The sequence below is a fragment of the Juglans microcarpa x Juglans regia genome, chromosome 2D (assembly GCF_004785595.1).
Source record: "Juglans microcarpa x Juglans regia isolate MS1-56 chromosome 2D, Jm3101_v1.0, whole genome shotgun sequence".
Lineage (NCBI taxonomy): Eukaryota > Viridiplantae > Streptophyta > Magnoliopsida > Fagales > Juglandaceae > Juglans > Juglans microcarpa x Juglans regia.
In genome coordinates, this window is record NC_054596.1 from 38,601,990 (window position 1) to 38,627,795 (window position 25,806).

Below are 25,806 nucleotides of genomic sequence, written 5' to 3' on the forward strand. Positions count from 1 at the left end.
CAAGGGAGAAGGTCTCGGCATAGTCAATCCCGAGTTGTTGATGAAAATCCTTGGTTATAAGGTGAACCTTGCGCCTTTCTAGAGTTCCATTAGCCTTCCTCTTTGTTCTGAATATCCATTTAGAACCTAAAACATTGTAGGAGGGCAGATGGAGGAACCAGATCCCATGTGATTATGTAACAATGCATGAAATTCAGTTTGCATAGCCAAACGCCACTCAGGAAATTTCATTGCTTCAGTGTAAGATGTGGGTTTCTCAGGAACAGATGTGTGTGTAAAAGTGGTGAGTGACATAGAATGATTTCTAGCATGCCATGGGACAGTTCCATCCATACGGGGGAGGGGTTTTCGAATAATTACCTTGCTCCTAGTGATCATGGGATGGACTGAGCTAGAAGATGAATCAATGGTAACCGAAGGCTCAGGTGGCGCTACTGAAGATGTTGGAGCAGTGGGCACCGCATTGCAATTGGGAGAAGACTCGAGAACCTTAGAAGACGAAGGTGATTGAGTAATGGGTGGGTTGGGTTCAGTTATGTGAGACGATGAGCGGGAGTGAGGTGGGCCAGGATCAATGAGATTTAAATCAGGTCTAGGGGTTTCCGAGTGTAGTGAATGTATGATTGGTGGTGGGCTAGGTATAACGAGCCAAGTTGGATTAACGGAAGGAAAAGGAAACGAAACAGGGTGGTTTGAATCTGGGCAGTCAGTAGATTTTATGGAGCCCGAATTTGACTAATTTGCAAAAGGGAATTGGCTTTCATTGAATAAAACATTCCTAGAAATATAGGTCTGGCCCGTCAATGGATCAAGGCACAGATAGCCCTTGTGATCATGACTATAGCCCATAAAGACACAAAGTTTGGATTAGATATCCATTTTGTGTCTATTAAATGGGTGAATCCAAAAACATGAAGAAATTTTATGAAATAAGGCTTGAAACGATGATTTGTTTTGTAAAACTGGAGTGGGCATTCGATTAATTAAGTAAACTGCGGTTTGAAAAGCCTTTGACCAGTATTTAAACGACATTGAAGCACAGGCTAAGAGTGAAAGTACCGTTTCAACTATGTGCCTATGATGTCACTTAATTGTCCCATTCTGAGCATGAGAATAAGTGAGGCGATGTATAATTCCATGATTATGAAGAATTTTTTGAAGAGGTCTAAATTCACCTCCAAAATTGGATTGAACAACTTTGATTTTACTTGAAAAGTAATTGCTAACAAATTGTATAAAGGCAAGAAAAATAGCTGACACATCCGATTTGGACTGAATGGGAAACAACCACATAAATTTGGTATTGTCATCTATTATAGCAATATAAAACTTACAACCATTTGAGGATAACATTGGGGCTGGACCCCATACATCTAGAAACATTAAATCAAAAGGTTGCTTAGACTTAGAAGAAGACAAAGGGTGAGGGAGAGAGTGAGACTTGGACTGGAAGCATACCGTCCATGGCTGCATATTTTTGTTGAAATTGATAGGAAGTTGAAAACGCCTAAGTGAGAGATTGGTGATGCGAGAGGAAGGATGGTCTATATGAGTATGTCAGTGATCAGTGGATGTGAGCTCACTAATATTTGCTTGAAAAGGAATGGAAGAAGGCATGGAGTTTGCAGTAAGGACATACAAGCCATCTTTAATGATGCCACGAAGTAGAACCACCTTAGTGCGAGAATCCTTTACAAGGAAAAAAGTGGAATGAAATTCAAAATATATACTGTTATCTTCACAAAACTGGCGAACTGAAAGTAAATTTCTAGTAAGAGAAGGAACATGTAAAAGTTGACAGAGTAAGAAGTTGCCAGAAGTAGTATGGAGGTTGGTAGATCCAGTGTGTTGAATTGGCATGGTAGAGCCATCTCTAATGCTTACTTGATCGGAGCCCTGATATAATATAGACCATATTCAAATTAGTGAGATCCGGTGTAAAGTGAGATGTTGCAGCAGTGTCTGGAAACCATGAGTGAATGTAAGCAAATGGTAGGGTAGTTGTGGTTTTATTTGTTAAGAAGAGGAAAGTGGAGATGCTTGATAACTATGATCAAATCCAAAATAACAGTTGAGAGCTGAGTGCCTTGGTTTGTGGCAAATTTGACACAAGGGACCACGTCCCTGAGAGAAGGATGGTGAGCCATGACCATGACCTCGTCTCCCCCGAAAATTATGACCCCTTCTGCCATGATGTGAAGGAGAATATGAAGATGAAGATGGGGCAGAGGATTTAGTAGTGGTGACATGAGCTGTGAGAGGATTAGTACTGAGAAGTGTAGTTGTTTGGTGAGTTAAACGAGACTCATGGTTAAGGAGGAAGCTATATATTTGATGAGGAGTAAGAGGATTAGCTCGGGTGGTTAGAGATGCCACAAGTGAGTCGTACTCGGTGCCAAGTCCAGCAAGTAAAAACACTGAGAACTTAGAATCCGAGAGGGGCTGGCCAGTAGCTCCCATGGAGGTTGCTAAAGCTTTGGCTTTGTGGAAGTAGGCCGTAATAGACTCGGGACCTTTTTTTAATGTTGCAAGTTGATACTGAGTTTGCATTATGTGTGCACTAGACTGTGCTGCAAACAAACTATGAAAGAGTGACAAGACTTCACGTGAGGTAGAGCAATCCAATACTTGGGCTAGAACTTGCTCGGACATAGAGGAGTTTAATGCAGAAAGTATAAGCTGGTCAGTCAAAACCCATTTGACTGAGGGAGGCATGTCACATGAGCTATCCACATGATGAAAGAGTTAATGTCCTTTGAGAAAAGACACCATTTGAGCAATCCATAAGAGGTAATTATCAATGGACAATTTTATGTTTATAAAATGGTTTGCTGAGTTAAGGATGTTGGGATTAATGGTGGTGGATTGTGTGGTAGTGGAAGAAATATCAGAAGAGTCAGGATTAGCTATGAAGAGTTGAGGTATTGAATGATAAGGAAAAGAAAAAAACATATTGTAGATGTGAGTCTTACAAGGCGCTGATTACCATATTGAGTTATGGAAATTCATGCCCACAAAGTGTTTGACAAAATACCTGAAGAAAACCTCTGTATTCCTTTGTTTTTCCATCGTTTCTTAGTGCATTTACAATCAGTATATATAGACAAAATTTACAACAACCTATGCTATGATTTTATGACACCTGTCCCTTTTACACGAATATTCCTTATTGCTCGGTGTTGTGCTTCCATAATCATTTGCCTTAGTGGTCCTACTGCATTGCTCCCTTGCTGTCATTGCTCTGTCATGTAAATATTTTGTTGCTGTATTGCTGCTATTTCGTGCTTGTGTAGTGGAGTGCTTCAGCGAAAGTGTTCTCTATCCTCAACACATGTGTTCAAAAGAGTTATACGCGCATCAATTTTTTAACTAGATCGAAGGAAAATCCCTCCCACCTAATTTAAATAAAGAAAAACTCCCTAGAATCTATCTCCTCCTAATTAGATAGAAAAATTTTATTTATCATTTCACACTACACATCACACTTTTTTTTCCTTACCAAATGTGTGGTGTATAGATGATGAGTAGAATAATTCAATTAATGAAGAATAAATCAGAAAAAAAAAGTGTGGTGACAGGAGATAATGTGTAGCAAAACTAAATTAAATATCTTGTGCACAAGAGAAAAAGAAATGCATCCACTGTTAACGGGAATCCATTCTCCCAGTTGACATCTTTGCTATTAAAATAATAACACATATTGACTAAAAGGAAGACTATTATTTACAAATTATTTATTATTTTTTTATTAATATTTATAGATCATCTGAGATCAACTCAGCATTCAAACATAGTCTTAGAAATAGAAACACATTGAAGAGAAGAAAATAACATACCACCACAAAAATACAAAGAAAAAAAGAAAAGAAAATGGAACTTAATAAACAAAAATAAAATTTCTTAATATTAATTTCTAAAGAGTGATTATGTGTCCAATGTGAATCACTATCTTATGCAATTTAAAGAGGATGGAAGTTTAGGAGATTGCTTTGCGTGTAAAATTTGATTGATGTATTAATGAACCAAAAATGCTAGGGACAACCGCCCCTGCATCCCCGCCGCAGAATCGACTGCCATGTTAGCAGCTAAAAAAAAAAAAAAAAAGGAAAAAGGGGAAACATCTTGTACGCGGAAAGAGGGAAATCAAAACAAAAAACAAATTGCTCGAGGAAGCTTGCAAGAGAGGGCAAAACTAGAGAGGGAGATCTCATCACCGTCGTGCGTCTGAGAAAATATGGTGGTTCAGTTCGCGTATGGTCGCCGTCCCGTTGTTTGATGAATCTCTTTTGCTCAGACCTTGCTTCCTTAAACTCATTAGAAAGCACAGTTTCAGGTAAAGGCGACAATGATCTCTGCTTGTTCGTAATAGGATTCTGTTGCATCTTCGAATTACTGGGAATCGATTTCTCATTGTAGCAGTCGTTCTGGGCCTTGATTTCAAACCTGAATATCGGTCAGGATATACTGAAAATGGAATAGAGGTCAATCTTGAAGAGTCCAACCGATGACAAACTGTATGAGAGAAGTTTGTTTTCCTAAAACCCATCAACTACATTAACAAATTGGCTACTAAAAATCAAATCTTTCTTTCATGAAAATCAAAGGACCATTGAAATCCTTGAAGACCGATCATGAATGAGACAGTCCCAAAACTTAATTTCATCTTCATCAGAAGCAAAATCCCTCGAAGTCAAAACCCATCATAACCCATCCAAACACAGACCTCCTAGACATCAGTATTTGCTCATCATGGCCAAACCCAACAAACTCTTTTGGCTTCAAAGTCAAATCCCGCGTTCTGTAAAAGATTGGAAAATTCTAAACAAATACTCACAAAACAAATCAATAAAAAAAGCTCTCAACAATAAAATAATAAAAAAAGCCTAAAACACGGAAAGGTAAACTCATGCATATTGATAACTAAGAAGAACTCATCATTATAAACCCCATTAATCACAGAAGAAACCCAATAATTGGGTCCAAAGAATCATAAACCCAAAAAAAAAAAAAAATTACAAACTCAGGAATATCGAGAAGCATAAATAACCCAATATACACAAAGAACATAATAATAGGGCCTGAGAATAAACACAAGCCGCAAGTTCACCACGAGTGATGGTGACAAAATCGCCGAGACTTTGAAGGGTATTTGATCATCAGCTTTACCAATCGATGAATAGAGGTACGGTAGAAAAATTGATAGATTTTTTTTAACCTTTTTCCTCTCTAATTACTTTTTTTGTTTTGATATCTCATCTTCCCACGTACAGGATGTCCCCCCCTGTTTTTAATTAATATTAGCTGCTGATGTGGGCGGTTGTCCCTAGCATTTTTGTTAACGAAATTGATGTTGAGTTAAGACATAAAATACCAATTTATTTTCTATCGACAAACGAAAAAGTTGGCCATGCATACGTAAACTGGCTAACCACATGTCAAAATGGGAATTGCATTGGATTACTATGCAAAATAAATGTAAAATGTATATGAACTAAAATTCTTATAAAACGTGAAAAAGGATGAAAAGTTTGTTAACCATTTTTTTGTCCTTTTTTATAATTATTTTATTTGGATTATTTTATTTTATTTTATTTTTTTCATTTTGACTGTAGAGAGACATTCCAATCAGATTAATAGATGAGAGGAGCCAAGATATTAAAGGTTTTGGAAATATAATTTTGTTATTCATCATCCTTACACATTATATTATTTTTATTTTTTAATTTATTTTTAATTTTATTATTCCTAAATTAATTGGATTACTCTACTCATTATTCATATATCACATATTTAATAAAAGAAAAAAAAATATATAATACATAGTATGACTGAATGAGAATGATAAATAGAATTTTATATTATATTACTGTAATCGAAGATAGATCAATACAACTAGAAATCATCAGAATAGTGACTGCTTTCCTCGTAAGTCAAAACATGTTTTTTTTTTTTGTTAGCAAACATAGATATTTCAACTCGGATCTAGCATCTCATTCCATACGGCATATGTGATAAGTTGTTCTCTCTCTCTCTCTCTCTCTCTTCTCTCCTGCCAATATTGACTTTGCCTTCACTAATGCAGTGATGTCCCTCTCTTCCATCGACTTCCCATTTGTCTTTGCTCTCTCTCTCTCTGCATTTTTGAGCCTCGAACCCTTCCTTCAATGGCCAACAGGGCAACTTCTTCCTTAATTATACCAATTTTTCACTGCGACTTTCTGTTATGGCTATGTCAAGCAAGGGATACCCTTAAGCCAGGTGAGGATCTAAGAGAGAATGAGACCTTAGTTTCTTCAAATGGGGTCTTTGAGTTAGGCTTCTTCAGCTCCGACAAAACATCCTCAAGTAGCCACTACTTGGGAATATGGTTCAAGAACGACCAAAATAAGAAACCCATTGGTTGTAAACCGTGAATACTCCCTTGTAGATTCCTCTGAAATCCTTTCTATTAGACACGATGGGAATATGGTGATCATAGACAAGAGGTAGATTCCAATAATTGTGAACTCTGGAATGCTTGTCCTCGAGTAGCAAGACAATAGCGACACTTCTGGATTCGGGAAATCTTCTTCTTAAAGAAGGAAATAATACTGTCCGACAGTGTTTTTATTACCTATGTGACATACTTCTACTTGGAATGAAAATTGGACAGTTCAATTTAGGCACTGAAAACAACAGATCACAGTTTCTGGTCTTGTGGCAAAGCTGGTCTTGTTATTCTAAGGAGTGTGATCACCAAACGGTGTACCCCTTGGAATAACATCATCTAACATGGTGATAGTTCCTATAAGGGGTGATATTTAAGGAAGTATCAATAGATACAACCTTTTGATTTAGTCAAAAGTTTGTGTGTGACTAGTGAAATGTCAATAGACACAGCCTTTTGATTTAGTCAAAAGGTTGTGTCACTTCTTAAGGTTGTAACCTTTGGGTTACTATTAATTTACCAATGGTTGAGCCCTTTACCAACCGGTTATGTCACTTCTTAAGGTTGTGATATTTGAGTTACCATTGGTTGTGCCCTTTGCCAACCGGTGCATGATGACCTATAAATAGGAGTTATTGGTGCATAAATGAATGCACTCAATTCTTTTTGTTCATCACCAACTTGTAGAATAAATACTATCACGGGAGTGTCACCATATTGTCAAATTCTGCTTCCCTTTGTTCTTAATTATTCTATAGTGGTATCAAAGCCACGTTATGTCAGATGAAATTTTATCACGTATTGTGAATACGATAAATAGGCAAGTGATTGGTTTGGAAACCACACTTGCATATTATAATCATATTCGTTTGCTTGAAAATCCGAGAGAGAAATTTTTTCTGATCACGGTGAGGGGTCTAGAGTACACTGGGAATATTCAAAATCTTATAAGTTGTTATTATTTTGAAGAAAATTATTGGCATTATTTTACACAAAGAAACAATGAATTATCTAGTCCATTTGCAGACACTATTATTGTTTTGGCCAGTTGTCGGAACCCCTCACCGCCGCTGGACTTCGTGGACCTCAGGAGCACGTCAGAGTCCTCGTTGCCGGCCGCCTACTAGTTCGACAGAAGTGAAGACATAAGCTTCACCGTTTCTGGGCGAGGTTGAAGACAACCCTGGACAGTTTCGTCCAATGGTCATCAAGTTCAAATTCGGGAGGGACTAAACGACAGTGTCGTTCAGCCCGTAGATCCAAATGACAACGTCGTTTTCGGCATTGAAGAGACACAAAGGTCACCTCCAAACGACACTGTTTTGCCACCTTCAAGCCTAGTCGCAAGCCGATCTCCGAGCCATTGACCAAGCTGTTGACAGAGCCACCGACCGCTGGTTTTCTCTAGAACCTGGTTTGAACTGACCGAACCAGTTTACTCGGTTTCCTGAACCGGTTCGTGACAAATTTGTTCAATCGAGTCGTTCGAGATCATTTCAAGCTCGATTTGGTCCGTTCAAAAGTCGTTGTGCCCTAAATTTCAAGCCAAATTATTACAAAGCACCTATTAGTCGAAATTATCGTCTGGAATTTTTTGAAAAATGTGAAAGATCAAGGAAAGGTCGTGGATATCCTCGATCGGGGCGTCACTTTCATTATTCTCCTTATTTAAAATATAATAGGAGGCTTTCTAGGCTGCCACCTTGGATTAAATCCAAGGGTTATTATTACTATTAAGTTTGTAATATTTTTAATTTTCTTACGATTGAACTATTATATTTAAGTAGTACACATTTATTATTTCTACATTCTTCTTGTTGATTAATTTTTTTAAGGTTTGTTATTCATGGCACCGAAGAAAAATATTGATCTCTCAGGGATAGAAAAATAGAATGAAAGAAATTTTCGAGCCTAGAAAGGCATACAACTTTTCTTCTAACCCATGAAAAGACCTTATATACAGTAACAACACCAAAGCCATGTGAAGAAATTGTAGAAAATGATGAAAGTGAAAGTGGGAGCAGTGTTTCAAATAAATATAAATAGATAGAACACAATGCATGGGCAAAAACTTTAATTTTGCATTGTATGAGTGATCACATTATTCCTCTATTTGAAGACTATGAAATTGTAAAAGAAATTATGGATGCAGTTGAAACAAAGTATGGTTTAAGATCGGATACTTATATACAATTATTATCAAATAAGTATAACTGAAGAGAATGATGATATTGGCGATCATGTACTTCAAATGAAGTTAATTGTAAAAGAATTACATGATTCTGATCATCCTCTTACTCATAAAATGCAAGTTACAACCATACTAAATAGTCTTCCTTTCATCTTGGGATCACATTGTTACTTCTTTAACATACAGTGAAAATGAAGTAACAATGATATCGCTTCCAATACTTTTAGTACTTGAAGGAGAAATGATGAAGATAAGGAATAAAGATAGTGAATCATTCAATTTATTGATGGCTCAGGACAAACGTTCTACACAGAACAAGATGAAGTCAAAACAATTTAAGAAAAAAATGGTTAAAAAGGGAACAGAATAAACCATTTTTTGGAAACTGTTTTAAGTGTGGAAATAATAGGCATTACAAATCACAATATGAAAAGTACAAGAAAGCAAAGAAATTGTGATGACAGTATCAGAAATAATGCTAGTGGAACCAATGTCAGATTCATGGTGGGTTGACTCTGCAGCAACAAGTCATATATGTAGGAACAAAGATATGTTTGTTAAATTTGAAGATAAACAAATAGGAGAGCACAAAGTGTATATGGGCAACAATACATATTGTGATGTCTTGGGGCAAGGTACATGTAAATTCAAAGTGAATGGTTTCATTATTTTACTTAGTGATGTTTTATATGTACCTAATATTTGTAGGAATTTAGTATCAGTGCCTGTACAAGATCAGAAATGCTACACAGTTGAGTTTAAGTCTGGAAGCGTTGTAATAAGTAAGGGCAATGTATCAGTGAAAGGCGTAAAAGATCACAATATGTATGTACTGAATGTTGATATTAATATAGTACCTATTTCTGATTATTTGAATGTGTCTACAGATTGTACATATTTATGACATTTAAGATTATGTCATATAAATAAAAATAAGAGGATCTAAATGTGTAAAAGTGGATTAATACCATAAATAAACTCAAATAACTTTGATATATGTGAACCATATATCAAATAAAATATGAGTAGTAAATCCTTTTCAAAAAGCTAGAAATCTACGGATTTACTAGAAATTATACATTCTGAAATTTGTGAACCTTTTAAAACAAAAACCATAAAGGAATAGAGTACTTTATTACTTTTATTGATGATTATTCAAGATATGGGCATATCTACTTACTCAAGTATAAATCTGAGCCATTTGAGAAATTTAAAAAATTTAAATTAGAAGTAGAAACCCAGTTGGGCAGGCCCATTAAAAGTTTGAATAGTGATAGAGGGGGAGAATTTGAAGCTTTAGATAATTTCTGCAAATTAAATGGTATAAGATACATTTATACTATGCCATATAAACCTCAACAGAATGACATTGCAAAAAGAAGAAATAGAACTTTATTAGATATGATGCGATCGATTATGGCATATGCTGATCTACCAATGCATTTTTGGAATGAAGCATTATCCACTGTTATATATATATATATATATATATATATATATTAAATAGAGTTGAAACTAAAGCAAAACCTCTTACACCTTACGAGTTATGGACGGGACATAAACAAAACTTAAATAAGTTCAAAGTGTGGGATTGTAAGGCACAAGTGCTTATCCCAAGACCACTAAGGGATAAATTAAAAAGTAAAATCTGGAAATGCAGGTTTATTGAGTATGTAGAAAACGAAAGTGATTACAGATTTTATCATTTTGACATAGGATTGATAGAAAGTATGGATGCTGTTTTCTTAGAAAATACAAACCTTATTACTCTTGTTGATCAAATAGATTTATTAAATGATTTAGAGAATCAACAAATCTCTATAGAGTCTGACAATGAAAATTCTGATATTATTCAAATCCAGAATAATAAAAATAAAAAAAAAGTCAGATGAAAATCAATTTTCAAGTATTGATGTTGGAGACAGTGTGAGTAAAAGATCCAGAAGACCATTAATATTATTTCAAGATCATTAAGCATTAAATACCAGTTTGAAAAATTTAGATAATGATCCAGAAAATTTTTCTGAGGCAGTCAATAATGTCAGATCAATAGCTTGAGGCCATGAAAGATGAAATAGAATCAATAAACAAAAATAATGTTTGGGAGTTAACAGATCTTCCAAAAGATAGAAAATTTATTGGTTGTAAATGGGTTATCAGAAGAAAATTTAAAGTTGATGGTAGTTTGGAAAGGTACAAAGCAATGTTAGTGGCCAAGGGATATACTCAACAACTAGGTGTAGAATTTATGGATACATATTCGCCTGTGGCGAAGTTCACATCCGTTTATCATAATGTCCATTGTTGTCAGGATGAATTTGGAATTACATCAGTTAAATATAAAAACAGCTTTTCTCAATGGTGAATTAAATGAGGATATCTTTATAATTCAACCATAAGGATTCCAAATTAAAAGACATTAAGAGAAAGTCTACAGGTTGAGGAAGTCATTGTATGGACTTAAGCAATTTTCAAGACAGTGGTACTTGAAATTTCACCGAGCCATTTTGGAAATGAGATATGAAATAAGTCTACTAGATCATTGTGTATACATATGAAAAAATATAATAAATTAACATTATTATCATTGTATGTTGATGATATATTACTGACAGGTAATTGTTAGATATGATGTATGAAATAAAAGAATTCTTGAAATCTAAATTTGAAATGAAAGACATGGGTGAAGCTGCCTATGTTCTTGGAATAAGAATTTCTAGAGATATAAATTCAAATATATTGTATTTAGATTAAGAAAAATATCTAGAAAAAGTGTTTAAAAGATTTGGTATGGAAAATTGTAAATATTTAAGTACGCTTATTTGCAAAACTCATACTTTAAATAAAAGTATGTGCCCAATAGATGAGGAGAAAATAAGTAAAATGCTTAAAGTTCCTTATGCTCAAGCTGTGCGAAATCTCATGTATGCAATGACAAGTACCAGACCAGATATTTGTTATGCAGTAGGATTGGTAAGCAGATTTCAATCCAATCCAAGTAAAGAACATTGGCAAACAGTAGATCGTATATTAAGGTACCAAAAATTTGAAATTGTGCTTTTGGAACAGTGATTTAGAATTAATCGGTTATAGTGATGCTGATTTTGGAAGTGATGTAGAGATACAAAATCTATAACTAGATATATATTTCTATTTGGTGGAACAACGGTTTATTGGTTAAGTAAGAAACAGGATTGTGTTGCTAAGTCTACTATGGAAGTAGACTATATTGATTGTAGTACTACAGTGAGTAATGCGGTATGGATAAAACTTTTTGTTGAAAGCTTAAATTTGGGTATATCTACAAAATCAATCAATGTGTTTTATGATAATCAATCTGCCATTTCATTGATAAAAAGTAAAACATAGAGTTCCAAGGGAAAACACATTGATATGCATTATCACTATATTTTAGACATAGTGGAAAGAAGTGGGGTCAATGTTAATTTTATTTTCTCGACCAAAATGGTAGTAAATCCGATGACCAAATGTTTATCTCTAGAGAAACTTAGAGAACATGTGACTAGAATGAGATTGAGAGAAACATAGGTGAAGCAATCTCATAGTCGATATGCATAACTCAGCAAATTCTGGGGATGCCTAGAAAATTGGAGTTATGGTGATACCCAAATGAAAATTTCGATTATTTGTAAACTCACTAATAATGTGATCAAGAAAAACATCAGGAATGGTTTTATGGTGAGTACTTGATGAAATTTCAGTGCAGGTTGATTAACCAAGTAAAATGTTGATCATGGTAAAGTCGCTGATAATGTGATTAAGAAAAGACTCAGGTGAGTCAGTACTTAACAAAAATTTAATGCCATTCACTAAAGTTTTAATGAAATGTGATTTGATTACCCAAGTAAACGGTTAATCATATGCAAAATTGTTGATAAAGTGATTAGGGAATACTTTAGGAATAGCCTCTAGAGGAAGTACTTAACGAAAATTCAGCGCATATCGATACATGTGTTATATATTCGGCTGAAGTGGTCAATTGTGACAGGGGAATGAATAATTGATCTTATCACCGGATATGGATTATTGATCCAGTCACGGAGAATTGATGTCATTCACTAAATTTTTTCTTTTTAGTGAAATGAAGTTACTCCTAATATGTGAATAGTGGGAGCACATATGGTAAAGGGTGTGGTTAGATAAGGTAATGACAAAAACGTGTGTACATAGAAGTTTGTTATGCTCTGATGCCGATCTACAATAGTAGCAGATGAGAGTTGAGTAGTGGAAAGCTCATATTAGTATCAAGGTAAAATACTCAATTGGATCGTCACCGTTTTGTGTGATCAAGTGGGAGATGTTATTCTAAGGGGTGTAATCACCAAATGGTATACCCCTTGGAATGACATCCTCTAACATGGTGATGATTCCCATGATGGGTGATGTTTAAGGAAGTGTCAATAGACACATATGTGTGACTAGTGAAGTGTCAAGAGACACAACCTTTTGATTTATTCAAAAGGTTGTGTCACTTCTTAAAGTTGTGACCTTTGAGTTACCATTGGTTTATCAATGGTTTTGCCCTTTGCCAACTAGTGCATGATGACCTATAAATAGGGGCTATTGGTGTACAAATGAATGCACTCAATTCCCTTTGTTCATCATCAACTTGTGGGACAAAAACCCTCACGGGAGTGTCACCATATTGCCAAATTCCGCTTCCCTTTGTTCTTAATTATTCTACACGTCTGTTCCTGCTTTAGGCTCTTTTGCTCTAGCCCTTAAGGCATATAACAACACGCAGGTCAAGGTTTGGCACAGAGGTGGTTTTTCGAGGCGGATTGGATTTTGGGATGGAAAGAGGCTGAAATTTTTATCTGAGAGCTTGTCACATGACTACAATTTTAGCTATGTCATGACAGCTTTCTCATCCTCAGGATTATTTCCATGCTTTTGACATTTAATGTCACAGCAATCAACACTTAATTATGGTTAATATTCTTTTATAGGTAAAACTTAATTGTGTTTAGTGTCAATTCATAAGCATCTCTGGCCAAAAAAGAATGGATTGTGAGCATTAGTTTGGATTCTGCTCTATTATGCTATAGAATTAGAAGATAGGGATATGGGATTTATTTTGGTCACTCATTGCTTTACATTTCCATTTCTGGTTTGTGGTTTAAAGCTATTAATATTATACCAAGAATGTTCTACTCCAGGTATCAACAAATAATTGACATTTTGCAGGGTACTTTGCTTGGGAATGAAATTGCAGTGAAGAGACTTCCTAGACAATCTGGTCAAGGACTGGAGGAGTTTAAAAATGAGGTTCAATTGATATCAAAGCTGCAACACATAAACCTCGTTACACTGTTGGGTTGCTGCATTCAAAGAGAAGAAAAGATTTTGATCTACAAGTACATGGCCAACAAAAGCTTGGATTTCTTCCTGTTTGGTACTTGACGACCTTATTTCAGTTTCATCTTTGTGCATGTTTTTGGTGATCTCTTGTTTCTCACTAAATTTAAAGCTTGAGCTATCTCTTCCGAAGCACTGTTTCAGCGTCATTGAAGGGATAGCTCAAGGGCTTCTTTATCTTCACAAGTACTCTCGACGTAGGATCATTCATCGTGATTTGAAAATTAGCAATATATTGTTGGACGCGGACATGAATCCCAAAATATCAGATTTTGGCATGGCAAGGATTTTTGGAGATGATGAAGCTTGGGCAAAAACAACTAGAGTTGTTGGGACCTAATAAGTGACTGGTTGTTCTTTAAGCATGATCTCAGCATGGCTTCTCCTTCAAGTACTAACCACTCGGTGTTAATTGTTGAGACAATGGTTATATGTCGCCGAAGTATGCTGTGCACGGCCATTTCTCGATAAAATCTGATGTGTTTAGCTTTGGAGTCGTTATGCTGGAGATCCTTAGTGGCAGGAAAATAGCAACCTTCTGCCATTCAGATCGCTTAGTGAATCTCCTAGGATATGTAAGTAACTAAAATGTCAAACATTCTGAACTCAATTTATTCTTCATACTTATGTCAAACATTCAGATAGACCTTCCATATCTGACATTATTTCTATGCTAAGCCATGAAAATACAAATTTGCCTGCTTCTAAAGAATCAGCCTTCTATATCTGTACAAGCTACTCTGCTTCATCTATGCAGCAAACTAATTCTCTGAGTGATGTAATAGTTTCAGGCATTGTGGCCGATGATAGCTAGCAACTTCCCCAAACTGTTTTAAGTTTTAGATAAAGGGCTTTTGAAATGGAATTGTATGTTGAAATATGCAAGCAATTGGAATATTGTATATTTTATAAATTCTTTTGCTAAAATTTTAGGTTGTGTTTGGATGTTGAACTGAGTTAAGTTGAGTTGAGTTGAGATGATAAAATATTGTTAGAATATTATTTTTTAATATTATTATTATTTTAGGATTTAAAAAAGTTGAATTGTTTATTATATTTTGTGTTGAAATTTGAAAAAATTATAATGATAAATTGAGATGAGTTGAGAGGAATTTATCATCCAAACGAAGCCGATCAATGTATCTTTAGACACAATTTTCGTTAGCTCACATGTCCATGTCGTTCAAAACTTCAGATTAGACTACATGCATATGAATATTACCAAAATATTTGTTGGGAGTTATAGAATTTTTAAGGCTGAATTCTTTAAGGCTTTTCGTAACCAAGTGCAACAATATACAAATCTTATTCCAATTTATCTTATCTTTTCTCATTTACTTTTCAAACATCATTCAAATACATACTATTTTTAAACTAATCATTACAATTTTTTCAAACTTTCAGATCAAAACATAAAAAGCAATTTAACTTTTTCAAATCTCAAAACAAAAATAATATTAAAAAATTATTCTAACAGTATTTTAATTTTATAATATTTTTATTCAACTTTTTTTTTTTCTCTCCTTACCCAAAATCCAAAAAATATTTAATTCAAACTATTTCACTATTATTCACAAACCATCTTACTACTATTTACAAAACTCTCATCTCATCTCATTCCTCAAGTCTTTAATCTATCCATCAACCATAACATTTGTTGGAAGTTATATGCACAAAAATTAGCCATAAATGTTTAGAGCATGAGAATGAGATGCATTTCTCCTCGAGAGTGATCAAGCAGTATGTTAGACTGTGGAGAGGAAACTCAGGCGCACCTTTGATCAGGGGTTTCAAAGTTGAGACAGAGATTGATATTTGATCGATCCCAAGAAGGTTCAAATGATGGAGCAAAACAGAAAATGAGAGAGTTATGCTATTTTAAACCAAAACAAATAGAATTTTGAGAAATGTTTGTACTTCATTTCAAATTTCTTCTATCTCCAATCACATTTACTTATATGACATATTTTTTTTAATTTTCCATTCAAATGATGGAGATGATAAAATCAAGATCATGAAAAGTAAGTCATAATTTTTTTATTCCCGAGCACTCTTTTCTTCATTTCTTTATTTCTCAACCAACTAGCTAGACAATCTATTAGTTGGGTTCGACCCAAAACTACCATTGAGAAATCAAAGATGTTATGTATGTCACCATATACCTGCCTCGATCTAACAAACTAAAGTATTAGTTAGCACAAAATAACGTATATAATACTTTATAGGTTTTTACATATGTGTTCCTCACTCATTTCTGAATTTCATTTCAATTTTTGAGCGTTTTTCATGTTATGCCTTCTACCTCTTGTGCATCAAGATTTCTCCACGTTCTTCTTTGAATTTGAAGGCTTCAATTATGTACAAAAAAGATAGATAGATAAAGTGTGCTCTATAATGTCTATTGAGCCTTTGATCATTCTATTTGAAAAATTCACATATTACAAAAAAACTGTTTATTTGTTATCAGTTATTTTCTATAAAAATGATTATTTCAAGTTATATATTTTCGTCACAAATAATCATTTTTATCGCGAATAACTTGTCATAAATATTTATTTTTCTTATAATAACAAAAGATAATAAATGTAGTAAGGCATGCAAGAACTCATGTGATAATAGATGAATACATGTGGTACTATATGATAAAGCATAAGTATTATGTCATGATCTACATTTTATGACATTAATGTGCCATAAATTATAATTATTATTTCTTCTATATTTTAAAACTATCTAATAATTTAACTCATGTACCATATTTGTTTATGACAAATTATGACATGGAAAATGTGAAATATCATTCTCTTGGTCTATCGACTGCTCATGTATTTTTTTCCTCCCCTATGGGCAATGTTGACTTCTGCATGCATGCATCTGCACGTTGAGGAGTCCTAGCCCCTTGGACTGTACGTTAAAGTTTTGACCCGATACTAATAAGGAAGAGATCAGGCTATAAAAGTACTATTTACTTGTTGACTATGAAATCATGCCATTGATCTCTGATCTCCAGTCTTCATCTCTTGCTCATATCGACCAGTTTTCTTCACCTTTAATTTCTCCATTAAATTGAGTTCCCTTTACTCCCTCTCTCTCTCCGAAATTGATTTTCAACTTTTGAAAGTAGACTAGACTGGATTTTCTACGAACAATATATCAGTTTGCAATAATTTTTTTTCATGAATTTACTAAATCTGTAGTCCGGATATAGAAATAGTTTCATCTCATCTCATCTCATTGTTACAACTTTCTTAAATTCTTACAAAAAAATATAATAAACAATTCAACTTTTTCAAATTTTAAAATAATAATAATATTAAATAATAAAATTCTAGCAATATCTTATTCAACTTTTAACTTTTATCTAAGACTATCTCATCTTATCTTATTATTCAAACGGGGCCTAAAACCATTGTTTTCAATTTCGTACCGTACCAGCCGGCGACCGATATTTGCTGTACCGGCTGCTGAGCCGATACAGGTACCATATACGTTTCGTACCAGTCCAAATACCAGCCGTACCGGCCTCAATTTCGGCCTGTACCGACCTATATTTCGGCCTTTAATTTTTAATTTTTTCAAATTATAAGTTTATTTTTTGACCTCCAATTCAGACTAGGCTATTTATAATTTATATATATATGTATTTATATATAATTTATTCATATATAGACTATTATTTTATAATATAATATATATTTATATATAATTTATTCATATATCGACTATTTCGAAACGGTATACGAAACAGTATTAGTATCGAAATATTTCGTTCCAGTATCTTGACCGATACGACTTCTGGTACGATATTCAAAACATTGCCTAAAACACCAACGATGTTGAATTGTGATACCTTGTATTAGCTGATGAGTGTATGTGCATGGAATTTCATATTATTTGAAAGGTAAAAGTTTTTACTTTTTATAATAATTCTAATGAGACTTGAATTATTAATTAATTAATTAATTAGTCCTTTTGCAGTAGGACTTTGATGTAAGAGTAACTTGGACTTCCATTTGAGTGCATGTCACAAATGAACTTTTACGGTATCAAAGCCTATTTTAAAAAAAAAAAAAGATATTTAACTTGAACTGTGCCACATAAATAGGATGACTCGAGGGGGAGATAGTGACAGATACACCACCCATCCCGACGGATAAGATTTTGCCGTTTATAATAGTTTAAAAATATAAATATAAAAGGGGCATATATATATATATATATATATGATTTTCCTTTTCACAATAATTAATTGTCTTTCAATTTAAATGTATTTAATTATGAGTAATATTAGTAGGTACATATCCTAAACATATAAACCTTTTATAAAAATGTGGATTAAACCAAGAAAAAGTAAGTTTTCACATTTTTTTATAGTGAATTTTATTTTTTAAATAAAAAATTTACATAAAACTTACATATTTAAAATTTGTATATATCATTTATTTTTAATTATTTATCTCCTTCTCGTTTTCCTCTGGTCAATGATAATGTGCCGTATATGACCAAGCATTCGATGCTCGATTTCCAGGAATTGGGAATGGAAAATTGGAATCCATTCTCCCATTTGACCTCTCTACACTGCTATTACCTAATCACATCAATTGATCAAAAAGGAAGATCGACTATGGCGATTTGGATAGTTAAAATATTTGAGAATATTTATAAATAATAATAAAATAATTTATGAATAATAATAATAAAATAGTTTGAGTTAAAATATTTTATTAAATTTTAATAAATGAAAGAGAAGAAATTGAATAAAAATATAGGATTTAGTGTTTTATTTTATATTTTGAAAAAGTTGTAATGAATAGAAGAAAAAATTAAAATTAAAAAATATTTTGTGTTTGAATAATATTTAGAAATAAAATATTTAAAAATATGTAAAAATATATAAAAAAACAGTTATATTTCCAAACGGTCCGGATTTAAAAACACACCACCACTTCAATATACAAAAGTTTTTAATCTCTAGCTATCTAATTATGTTCTCACTTTTCCAAAATGAGAACATAGAGATTGTAAAAGTGGGAATATGAAATGCAGCTGCTGATCTTCTCTAGGTGCCGTGGATAATTGTGTGTGTTTTCAAATCTATGTTCTTGCTTTCCCCAAATGAGAACATAAAGATAGTGAAAGTAGGAATTTCATATTAAATGCATCAAAACAAACGGTTGCAAATGTTTTTTTTTACCAATTGGGACTTACTAGTAGCTCCAAGTCACAACAGATCGATTCACTTGTCAGATCAAAGCAAATCGCCGATGGCGGACTCCTCCTCGCTTTGTCGAGAAGCATAAGCCCAAACTTATAGTTCATTACCTCTTTACTTTTAATTTACTCTGTCCCTCTTAACATTAGAGTCACTGTAATGAAGTTTTTGAATGGGGCGCACAACCTCTCCTTATGTATCTCCCATTTTAATTTCAATGCATCTTTAATTAAAAAAAAAAAAATACAATCTTGTACAGTTTAGAGAGGATGAAATTTAGGAGATTGTTTCTAGACATAAAATTTGATGGGTATATTATGTTGTGAAAACGATGACAAAAAAGATAAAATCAAACGAATAAACAATCACACGACATAAAATTAATGTGGTTCAATAATGTGCTTACGTCCAGAGTTGTAGATGATTTTATTATGCTAATGAATGACTACATACACTTTGGAGGTGAAAATACATTGTTCAGAACCGACTATACTATTCATTAAGTACATATTTATAGAGTTGCATGGCAGAAATCTTAATTTTTAATTTTCTGTATTATTTGCTTGAGCGAATCTCAAATGAACTCTTTGTCCGACGTTCGTTCGAGCGTCCTGTCGAGTGAACTATCTGCCTGAACTTCCTTCGAGTGACTTGTCGTGCAAACGTCAAATGAACTTTCTGTTTGGTGCTTCCTGAGTCACAAACAGTGCCAAAAATCTTTCTGGGGACAGTTGTATGATCCATGTCTCATTGGAAATATGCCAAAAAAACTATTATAGATCCTTGTTGAATTAGGTAAGGGAAATTTTTGGTTTGAGCCTTAGCATTCATCTGGTGTGCTAGCTGATAAAATTCAAGAGATTGATTATCCTTTGCTCCAGATTTGTGATTTGCTATCTCCAGTCAGTTGGAATATTCCCCGTCTTTCAGTTTTGGTCAGGGAAGATTTATGTAATGAAATTCTGCAATCTAAAATTCGGTTGAAGCAAGATTCAGACATTTTCATTTGGGCACCTTCGTTTGATGGTAAATTTTCTACTAAGAGGGTATGAAATATTTTAAGGCTTCAATCAGAACCTCCCCATTGGGCAAAATGGACCTGGTTTAGAGGTATTCCTAGTAAAATTTCTTATATTGCTTGAAAATTTTGGAATTATGCACTGCCTGTTGATGCGAATCTTAAAAAAATTGATATTCATTTACCATCTCATTGCTATTGTTGTGTGGATAAAGATGTTATTGAAACGAAAGAACATCTATTTGGGAATGGTTTTCTAGCTGAAAAAACTTGGAATTTTTTTTTTCCAAGAGGTTAGATGTTAGATATAAAAGAGGTATTTTTGATCGTGCTTCACTTTGGTGGTCGAAAGCCAAAAGTTCTTCTCAGTTGGGGATAGTGCGTGATCTTATTCCGACTATGATTATTTGGAGACTTTGGTTTTTTCGGTGTAAGATTTGCATGGAGGATAGCAAATTCACTTGGAAGCATATTGTGTCGCCTATTCTGATGCAGATTCAGAATGTGTTTGTGGTGCCTATGAAGTTCATGTCTTGTTCTATTCGGGACTAAGAGATATTGCGGAGCATTAGATGTCCTATCCTTATTCCGTAATGTACTAAAGCTATAGTTTTTGCTTGGCAACTTCCAAATCATGGTTATTGGAAGTTAAATATAGATGATTGATCGCCTGGTAATCCTGACTTATCCGTTGAAAGTGGTGTGATTCGAGATCATAGAGAAGATTTATTTGCAAGTTTTCTCGTCACTATCAAATTCGGATTAATATTGTAGCTGAATTTTGGGCTTTAAGAGATGGACTTAGACTTTGTAAAGATATGAGCTTATCGAATATTATGGTTGAGACAGATTCTATGATGGTGCTTTCGTGGATTCATCGTAGTGAACGTTTCCACTGGTATTTATGAGACTTTTGAGAATAGGTGATTGAGCTTATTTGGACTCTTAACTTTCGCATTTGTCATGTTTTTCGAGAATGCAATATGATTATTGATTTTTTTGCCAAAAAAGAAGCTTGTAATTCTTGTATAGATCTTCGTGCTCACAGTCTTATTCCTAGAAAATTTAAAAGTTTGTTGTGCTTTAACAAATGCTCCTTACTTTATCTGCGGTTGAGGGATATTTAGTACGTGAAGGTTGTAGTTCCTTATTTCTGAGTTAGTTTTTAGATTCTTTGTTATCACGTTATCTTCCTATTCTTTATTTCCATTAGAGGTCTTTTTGGTCAAGAAAAAAAAAAAAGAAAAAAAAACGACATAGTGACAAACAAGCTCGCTTAAAACCTGATGTTTTTTTCTAAGCAAACGTCGACTATTTCCGAAGTGGGATCGAACATCTCCTCCCATATTTGACGTATGCTTTCCCCGTCTGTCTATATATATATATATATATCTCCTGCCAATATTGACGCTTTTCATCACCGATGTCTCTTTCTATAGGTATGATAGGGTAACAATCCATTCAGAATTTATAAATAATTTTAAATATAATAATTTTTTTTATTATATTTAAACACAATTAAATTTTAAATAATATTATGTTATTACATAATTATATTCAAATTATTATTTAGTAGTAATTTATCATTTTCCCCCTTTAATTCTCCCATCGACTTCCCATCTCTCTCTCTCTCTCTCTCTCTCTGCGTTTCCGAGCCTTGAGCCCTTCCTTCAATGGCTACCGGGGCAACTTCTTACTTAACCATACCAATTTTTCACTGCTGCTTTCTTTTATGGCTATGTCAAGCAAGGGATACCCTTAGGCCAGGCGAGGATCTGAGAGAGGCTGAGACCTTAATTTCTTTAAATGGGGTCTTTGAGTTAGGCTTCTTCAGCTCCGGCGGAACATCCTCAAGCAGCCACTACTTGGGAATATGGTTCACGAATGACCCAAATAAGAAACCCGTCTGGGTCGCAAACCGTGAATACCCCCTTTTAGATTCCTCCGGAATCCTTTCTATCAGACACGATGGGAATATGTTGATCATAGACAAGAGGGGATTCCCATAATTGTGAACTTTGGAATGCTTGCCCCGAGTAGCAAGACAATAGCGACTCTTCTGGATTCAGGAAATCTTCTTCTTAAAGAAGGAGATAACATTGGCAGAGTTTTTATTATCCATCCGACACTCTTCTGCCTGGAATGAAAATTGGACTGTTCAATTTAGGCACTGAAAACAACAGATCACAGTATCTAGTCTCGTGGCAAAGCTCGTCTGTCCCTTCTACAGGCTCTTTTGCTCTGGGCCTCGATAAATATAACTTTACACTTGTCAAGGTTTGGCACAGAGATGGTTTCTCAAGGCAGATTGGATTTTGGGATGGAAAGGGGCTTAAATTTCAATTTGAAAGCTCGTCACATGACCACAATTTTAGCTATGTTTCGAACCCAAATGAGGTTTACTTTTCCATCCGAACTGAAGAAAATCGTAGTTATTCATGGTTTGTGCTTTCGTCATCTGGGCAAATCCAGGAATACAAAATGATGGGACAGAAGATATTAATGGAGAATCGTTCAATTTGCGAAAATACTACAGTCAGCAAGGCGACTGACTGTTACATAAGAACCCCGTACATGTGCCAGAATGGAGATACGTTCTCAGAAATTAAAGGATCTATGCCAGATTCAGCAATCGTAAGCGGTTCGGTTCATCTGGGTCTTAGTGACTGTGAGATATTGTGCAAGGATAATTGTTCTTGTGCTGCTTTTGCTTCGTTCCGAGATGATGACACCGGATGTAAACTTTATTATGGGGAGACAAAGGTTCTTTTGCGATTCATTGGGGAAGGAAAGGGGACAATATATGTTCGTGGGGACACTTCCACAGAATCTGGTAGGCCTAATTGCACTTGAAACATTCTGAACATGCATTTTGATCGAAATCACCATGTTATATGCGGTTATCATTGACAGGTTCAGGATTTTAATTTTAGTAACATGCCTAAGTGAATGTATAGTTCATCTGATAGGATTTCAACTCTATAGTGGCAAATTCCAAATCCAAGCTACTACATAATTGCAATGCAAATGTATAGTTCATTTGACAGTCTTTAACACTAGAGTTTTGCCCCCAAACAATCACTTATCACAAAAAAGTTTTATCCCCAAGCAATCTGCATTTTCTAGAATTCAAATATGGATAATCTCCATTCATGTAAAAGGCATATTGATGGTCGAATTTCTTTTCAGGTGAACTGCACAACAGAAGGCTGTTGTGGTTAGTAGTAACGCCAGTTCTTTCTCTGATATTGCCCATCATAGTTGCCTTAGTTTGTTACTTGCGCTGGAGAAATCATCGTTTAAAAGACTTGAGTCTGAAGAGATTCCAGGTTCAAGTGGGCTCTTATGTAGCAACAGTTGATCAAGATAAAGGTGGAGACAAATATGGAAGAAAGAAGGATCACGATCTGCCACTGCTCAGTTTCGATTGCGTAGCAACATCTACAAATAACTTTTCTGACGAAAATAAGCTTGGAGAAGGTGGTTTCGGGCCTGTTTACAAGGTAATTCCACAATATTGAATGACTTCCAAGAGTGACGTCGTTTCTTTGATTTCTTAGTTAGACATAATTATCACAGAAGACATTTTAATTTGAAATGAAGATTTAGCACGTTGTGTGCAGAAACTGACATGACAGTTTTCTCATCCTCAGGATCATTTCCATGCTTCTGACAGTTAATGTCACAGCAATCAAAACTTAATTATGGTTAATATTCTTTTATAGGTAAAACTTAATTGTGTTTAGTGTCAATTCATAAGCATCTCTGGCCAAAAAAGAATGGATTGTAAGCATTAGTTTGGATTCTGCTCTATTATGCTATAGAATTAGAAGATACAGGGATATGGGATTTATTTTGATCACTCATTGCTTTACATTTCCGTTTCTGATTTGTGGTTTAAAGCTATTAATATTCTACCAAGAATGTTCTACTCCAGGTAATAACAAATAATTGACATTTGGCAGGGTACTTTGCTGGGGAATGAAATTGCAGTGAAGAGACTTTCTAGACAATCTGGTCAAGGACTGGAGGAGTTTAAAAATGAGGTTCAGTTGATATCAAAGCTGCAACACAGGAACCTCGTTACACTGTTGGGTTGCTGCATTCAAAGAGAAGAAAAGATTTTGATCTATGAGTACATGGCCAACAAAAGCTTGGATTTCTTCCTGTTTGGTACTCGAAGACCTTATTTCAGTTTCATCTTTGTGCATGTTTTTGGTGATCTTTTGTTCCTCATTAAATTTATAGCTTGAACCAGATCCTACAAAGAAGATGTTATTGGATTGGAAGCACCATTTCAGCATCATTGAAGGGATAGCTCAAGGCCTTCTTTATCTTCACAAGTACTCTCGATGTAGGATCATTCATCGTGATTTGAAAACCAGCAATATATTGTTGGACGCGGACATGAATCCCAAAATATCAGATTTTGGCATGGCAAGGATTTTTGGAGATGATGAAGCTCGGGCAAAAACGACCAGAGTTGTTGGGACATAGTAAGTGACCGGTTGTTCTTTAAGCATGATTTCAGCATGTATTCTCCTTCAAGTACTAACCACTCGGTGTTAATTGTTGAGACAGTGGTTATATGTCGCCGGAGTATGCTGTGCATGGCCATTTCTCGATAAAATCTGATGTGTGTAGCTTTGGAGTCATTATGCTGGAGATCCTTAGTGGCAGGAAAATAGTAACCTTGTGCCATTCAGATCGCTTTGTGAGCCTCCTAGGATATGTAAGTAACTAAAATGTCAAACATTCTGAACTCAATTTATTCTTCATACTTGTGTCAAACGTTCAGATCGCTTTCTAACATTTTTTTTTTTTTTTTAATCTATGTTTGAAGGCATGGGATTTGTGGAAAAGTGGAAAGGGCTTGGAATTTATGGACCCAACATTGTCTAGCACATGTTTGTCGAGCCAATTTATACAATGCATTCAGGTGGGTCTCTTGTGTGTGCAAGAGCGTCCAGGAGATAGACCTTCCATATCAGACGCTATTTCTATGCTAAGCCATGAAAATACAAATTTGCCTGCTCCTAAAGAATCAGCCTTTTACGTCCGTACAAGTTACTCTGCTTCACCTATGCAGCAAACTAATTCTTTGAATGATGTAACAGTTTCAGACATTGTAGCTCGATGATAGCCAACAACTTCCCCGATGAATCACATGTTACTAAAAATTTCCCATGGCTGATGTATGTATGGCCAGTTAGATGTATATTTATATTATATGAAGGCACTTTCATCTGATCATTAATTGTATACTTTCCTCAGTTGTAAATTCTGAAAAGTTTCCTAGAATTTGACATGTTTTCAAGGCTTTTTTAGTGGCTAAAAGCATTATACATTTAGTCCAGTTGTGCGCATGTTTCCTCAACAAGCGCTTAATGTATCCATCATCCATAACATTTTTTTGGAGTTATATGCACTAACATTAGCCATAAATGTTTAGAGCATGAGAATGAAATGTTTGTAATTCATTTTAATAATGAATTCCACTTTTTTTTAAAGCGGCTGCACGACACTTGCGTATTTCACGATTGGATGTAGCATTATTCTTTTAAGTAAATTAAACGCTG

At 34.5% G+C, this 25,806-nt stretch overlaps 1 protein-coding gene and 1 pseudogene across 1 annotated transcript; both read left to right on the forward strand.

Annotated features, from left to right (window-relative positions):
- The first annotated feature begins 376 nt into the window (after window positions 1-376).
- On the forward strand, window positions 377-14,811 carry LOC121249502 (annotated as a pseudogene).
- Window positions 14,812-21,823: 7,012 nt separating this feature from the next.
- Window positions 21,824-25,528, forward strand: LOC121250787 (G-type lectin S-receptor-like serine/threonine-protein kinase CES101). The gene is given in 8 exon segments (XM_041150004.1): window positions 21,824-22,227; window positions 22,230-22,323; window positions 22,326-23,060; window positions 23,417-23,730; window positions 24,193-24,400; window positions 24,486-24,723; window positions 24,809-24,959; window positions 25,071-25,528. Coding segments are annotated over 8 exon segments (2,364 nt in total). The 5' UTR covers window positions 21,824-21,900; the 3' UTR covers window positions 25,368-25,528.
- Window positions 25,529-25,806: the final 278 nt, after the last annotated feature.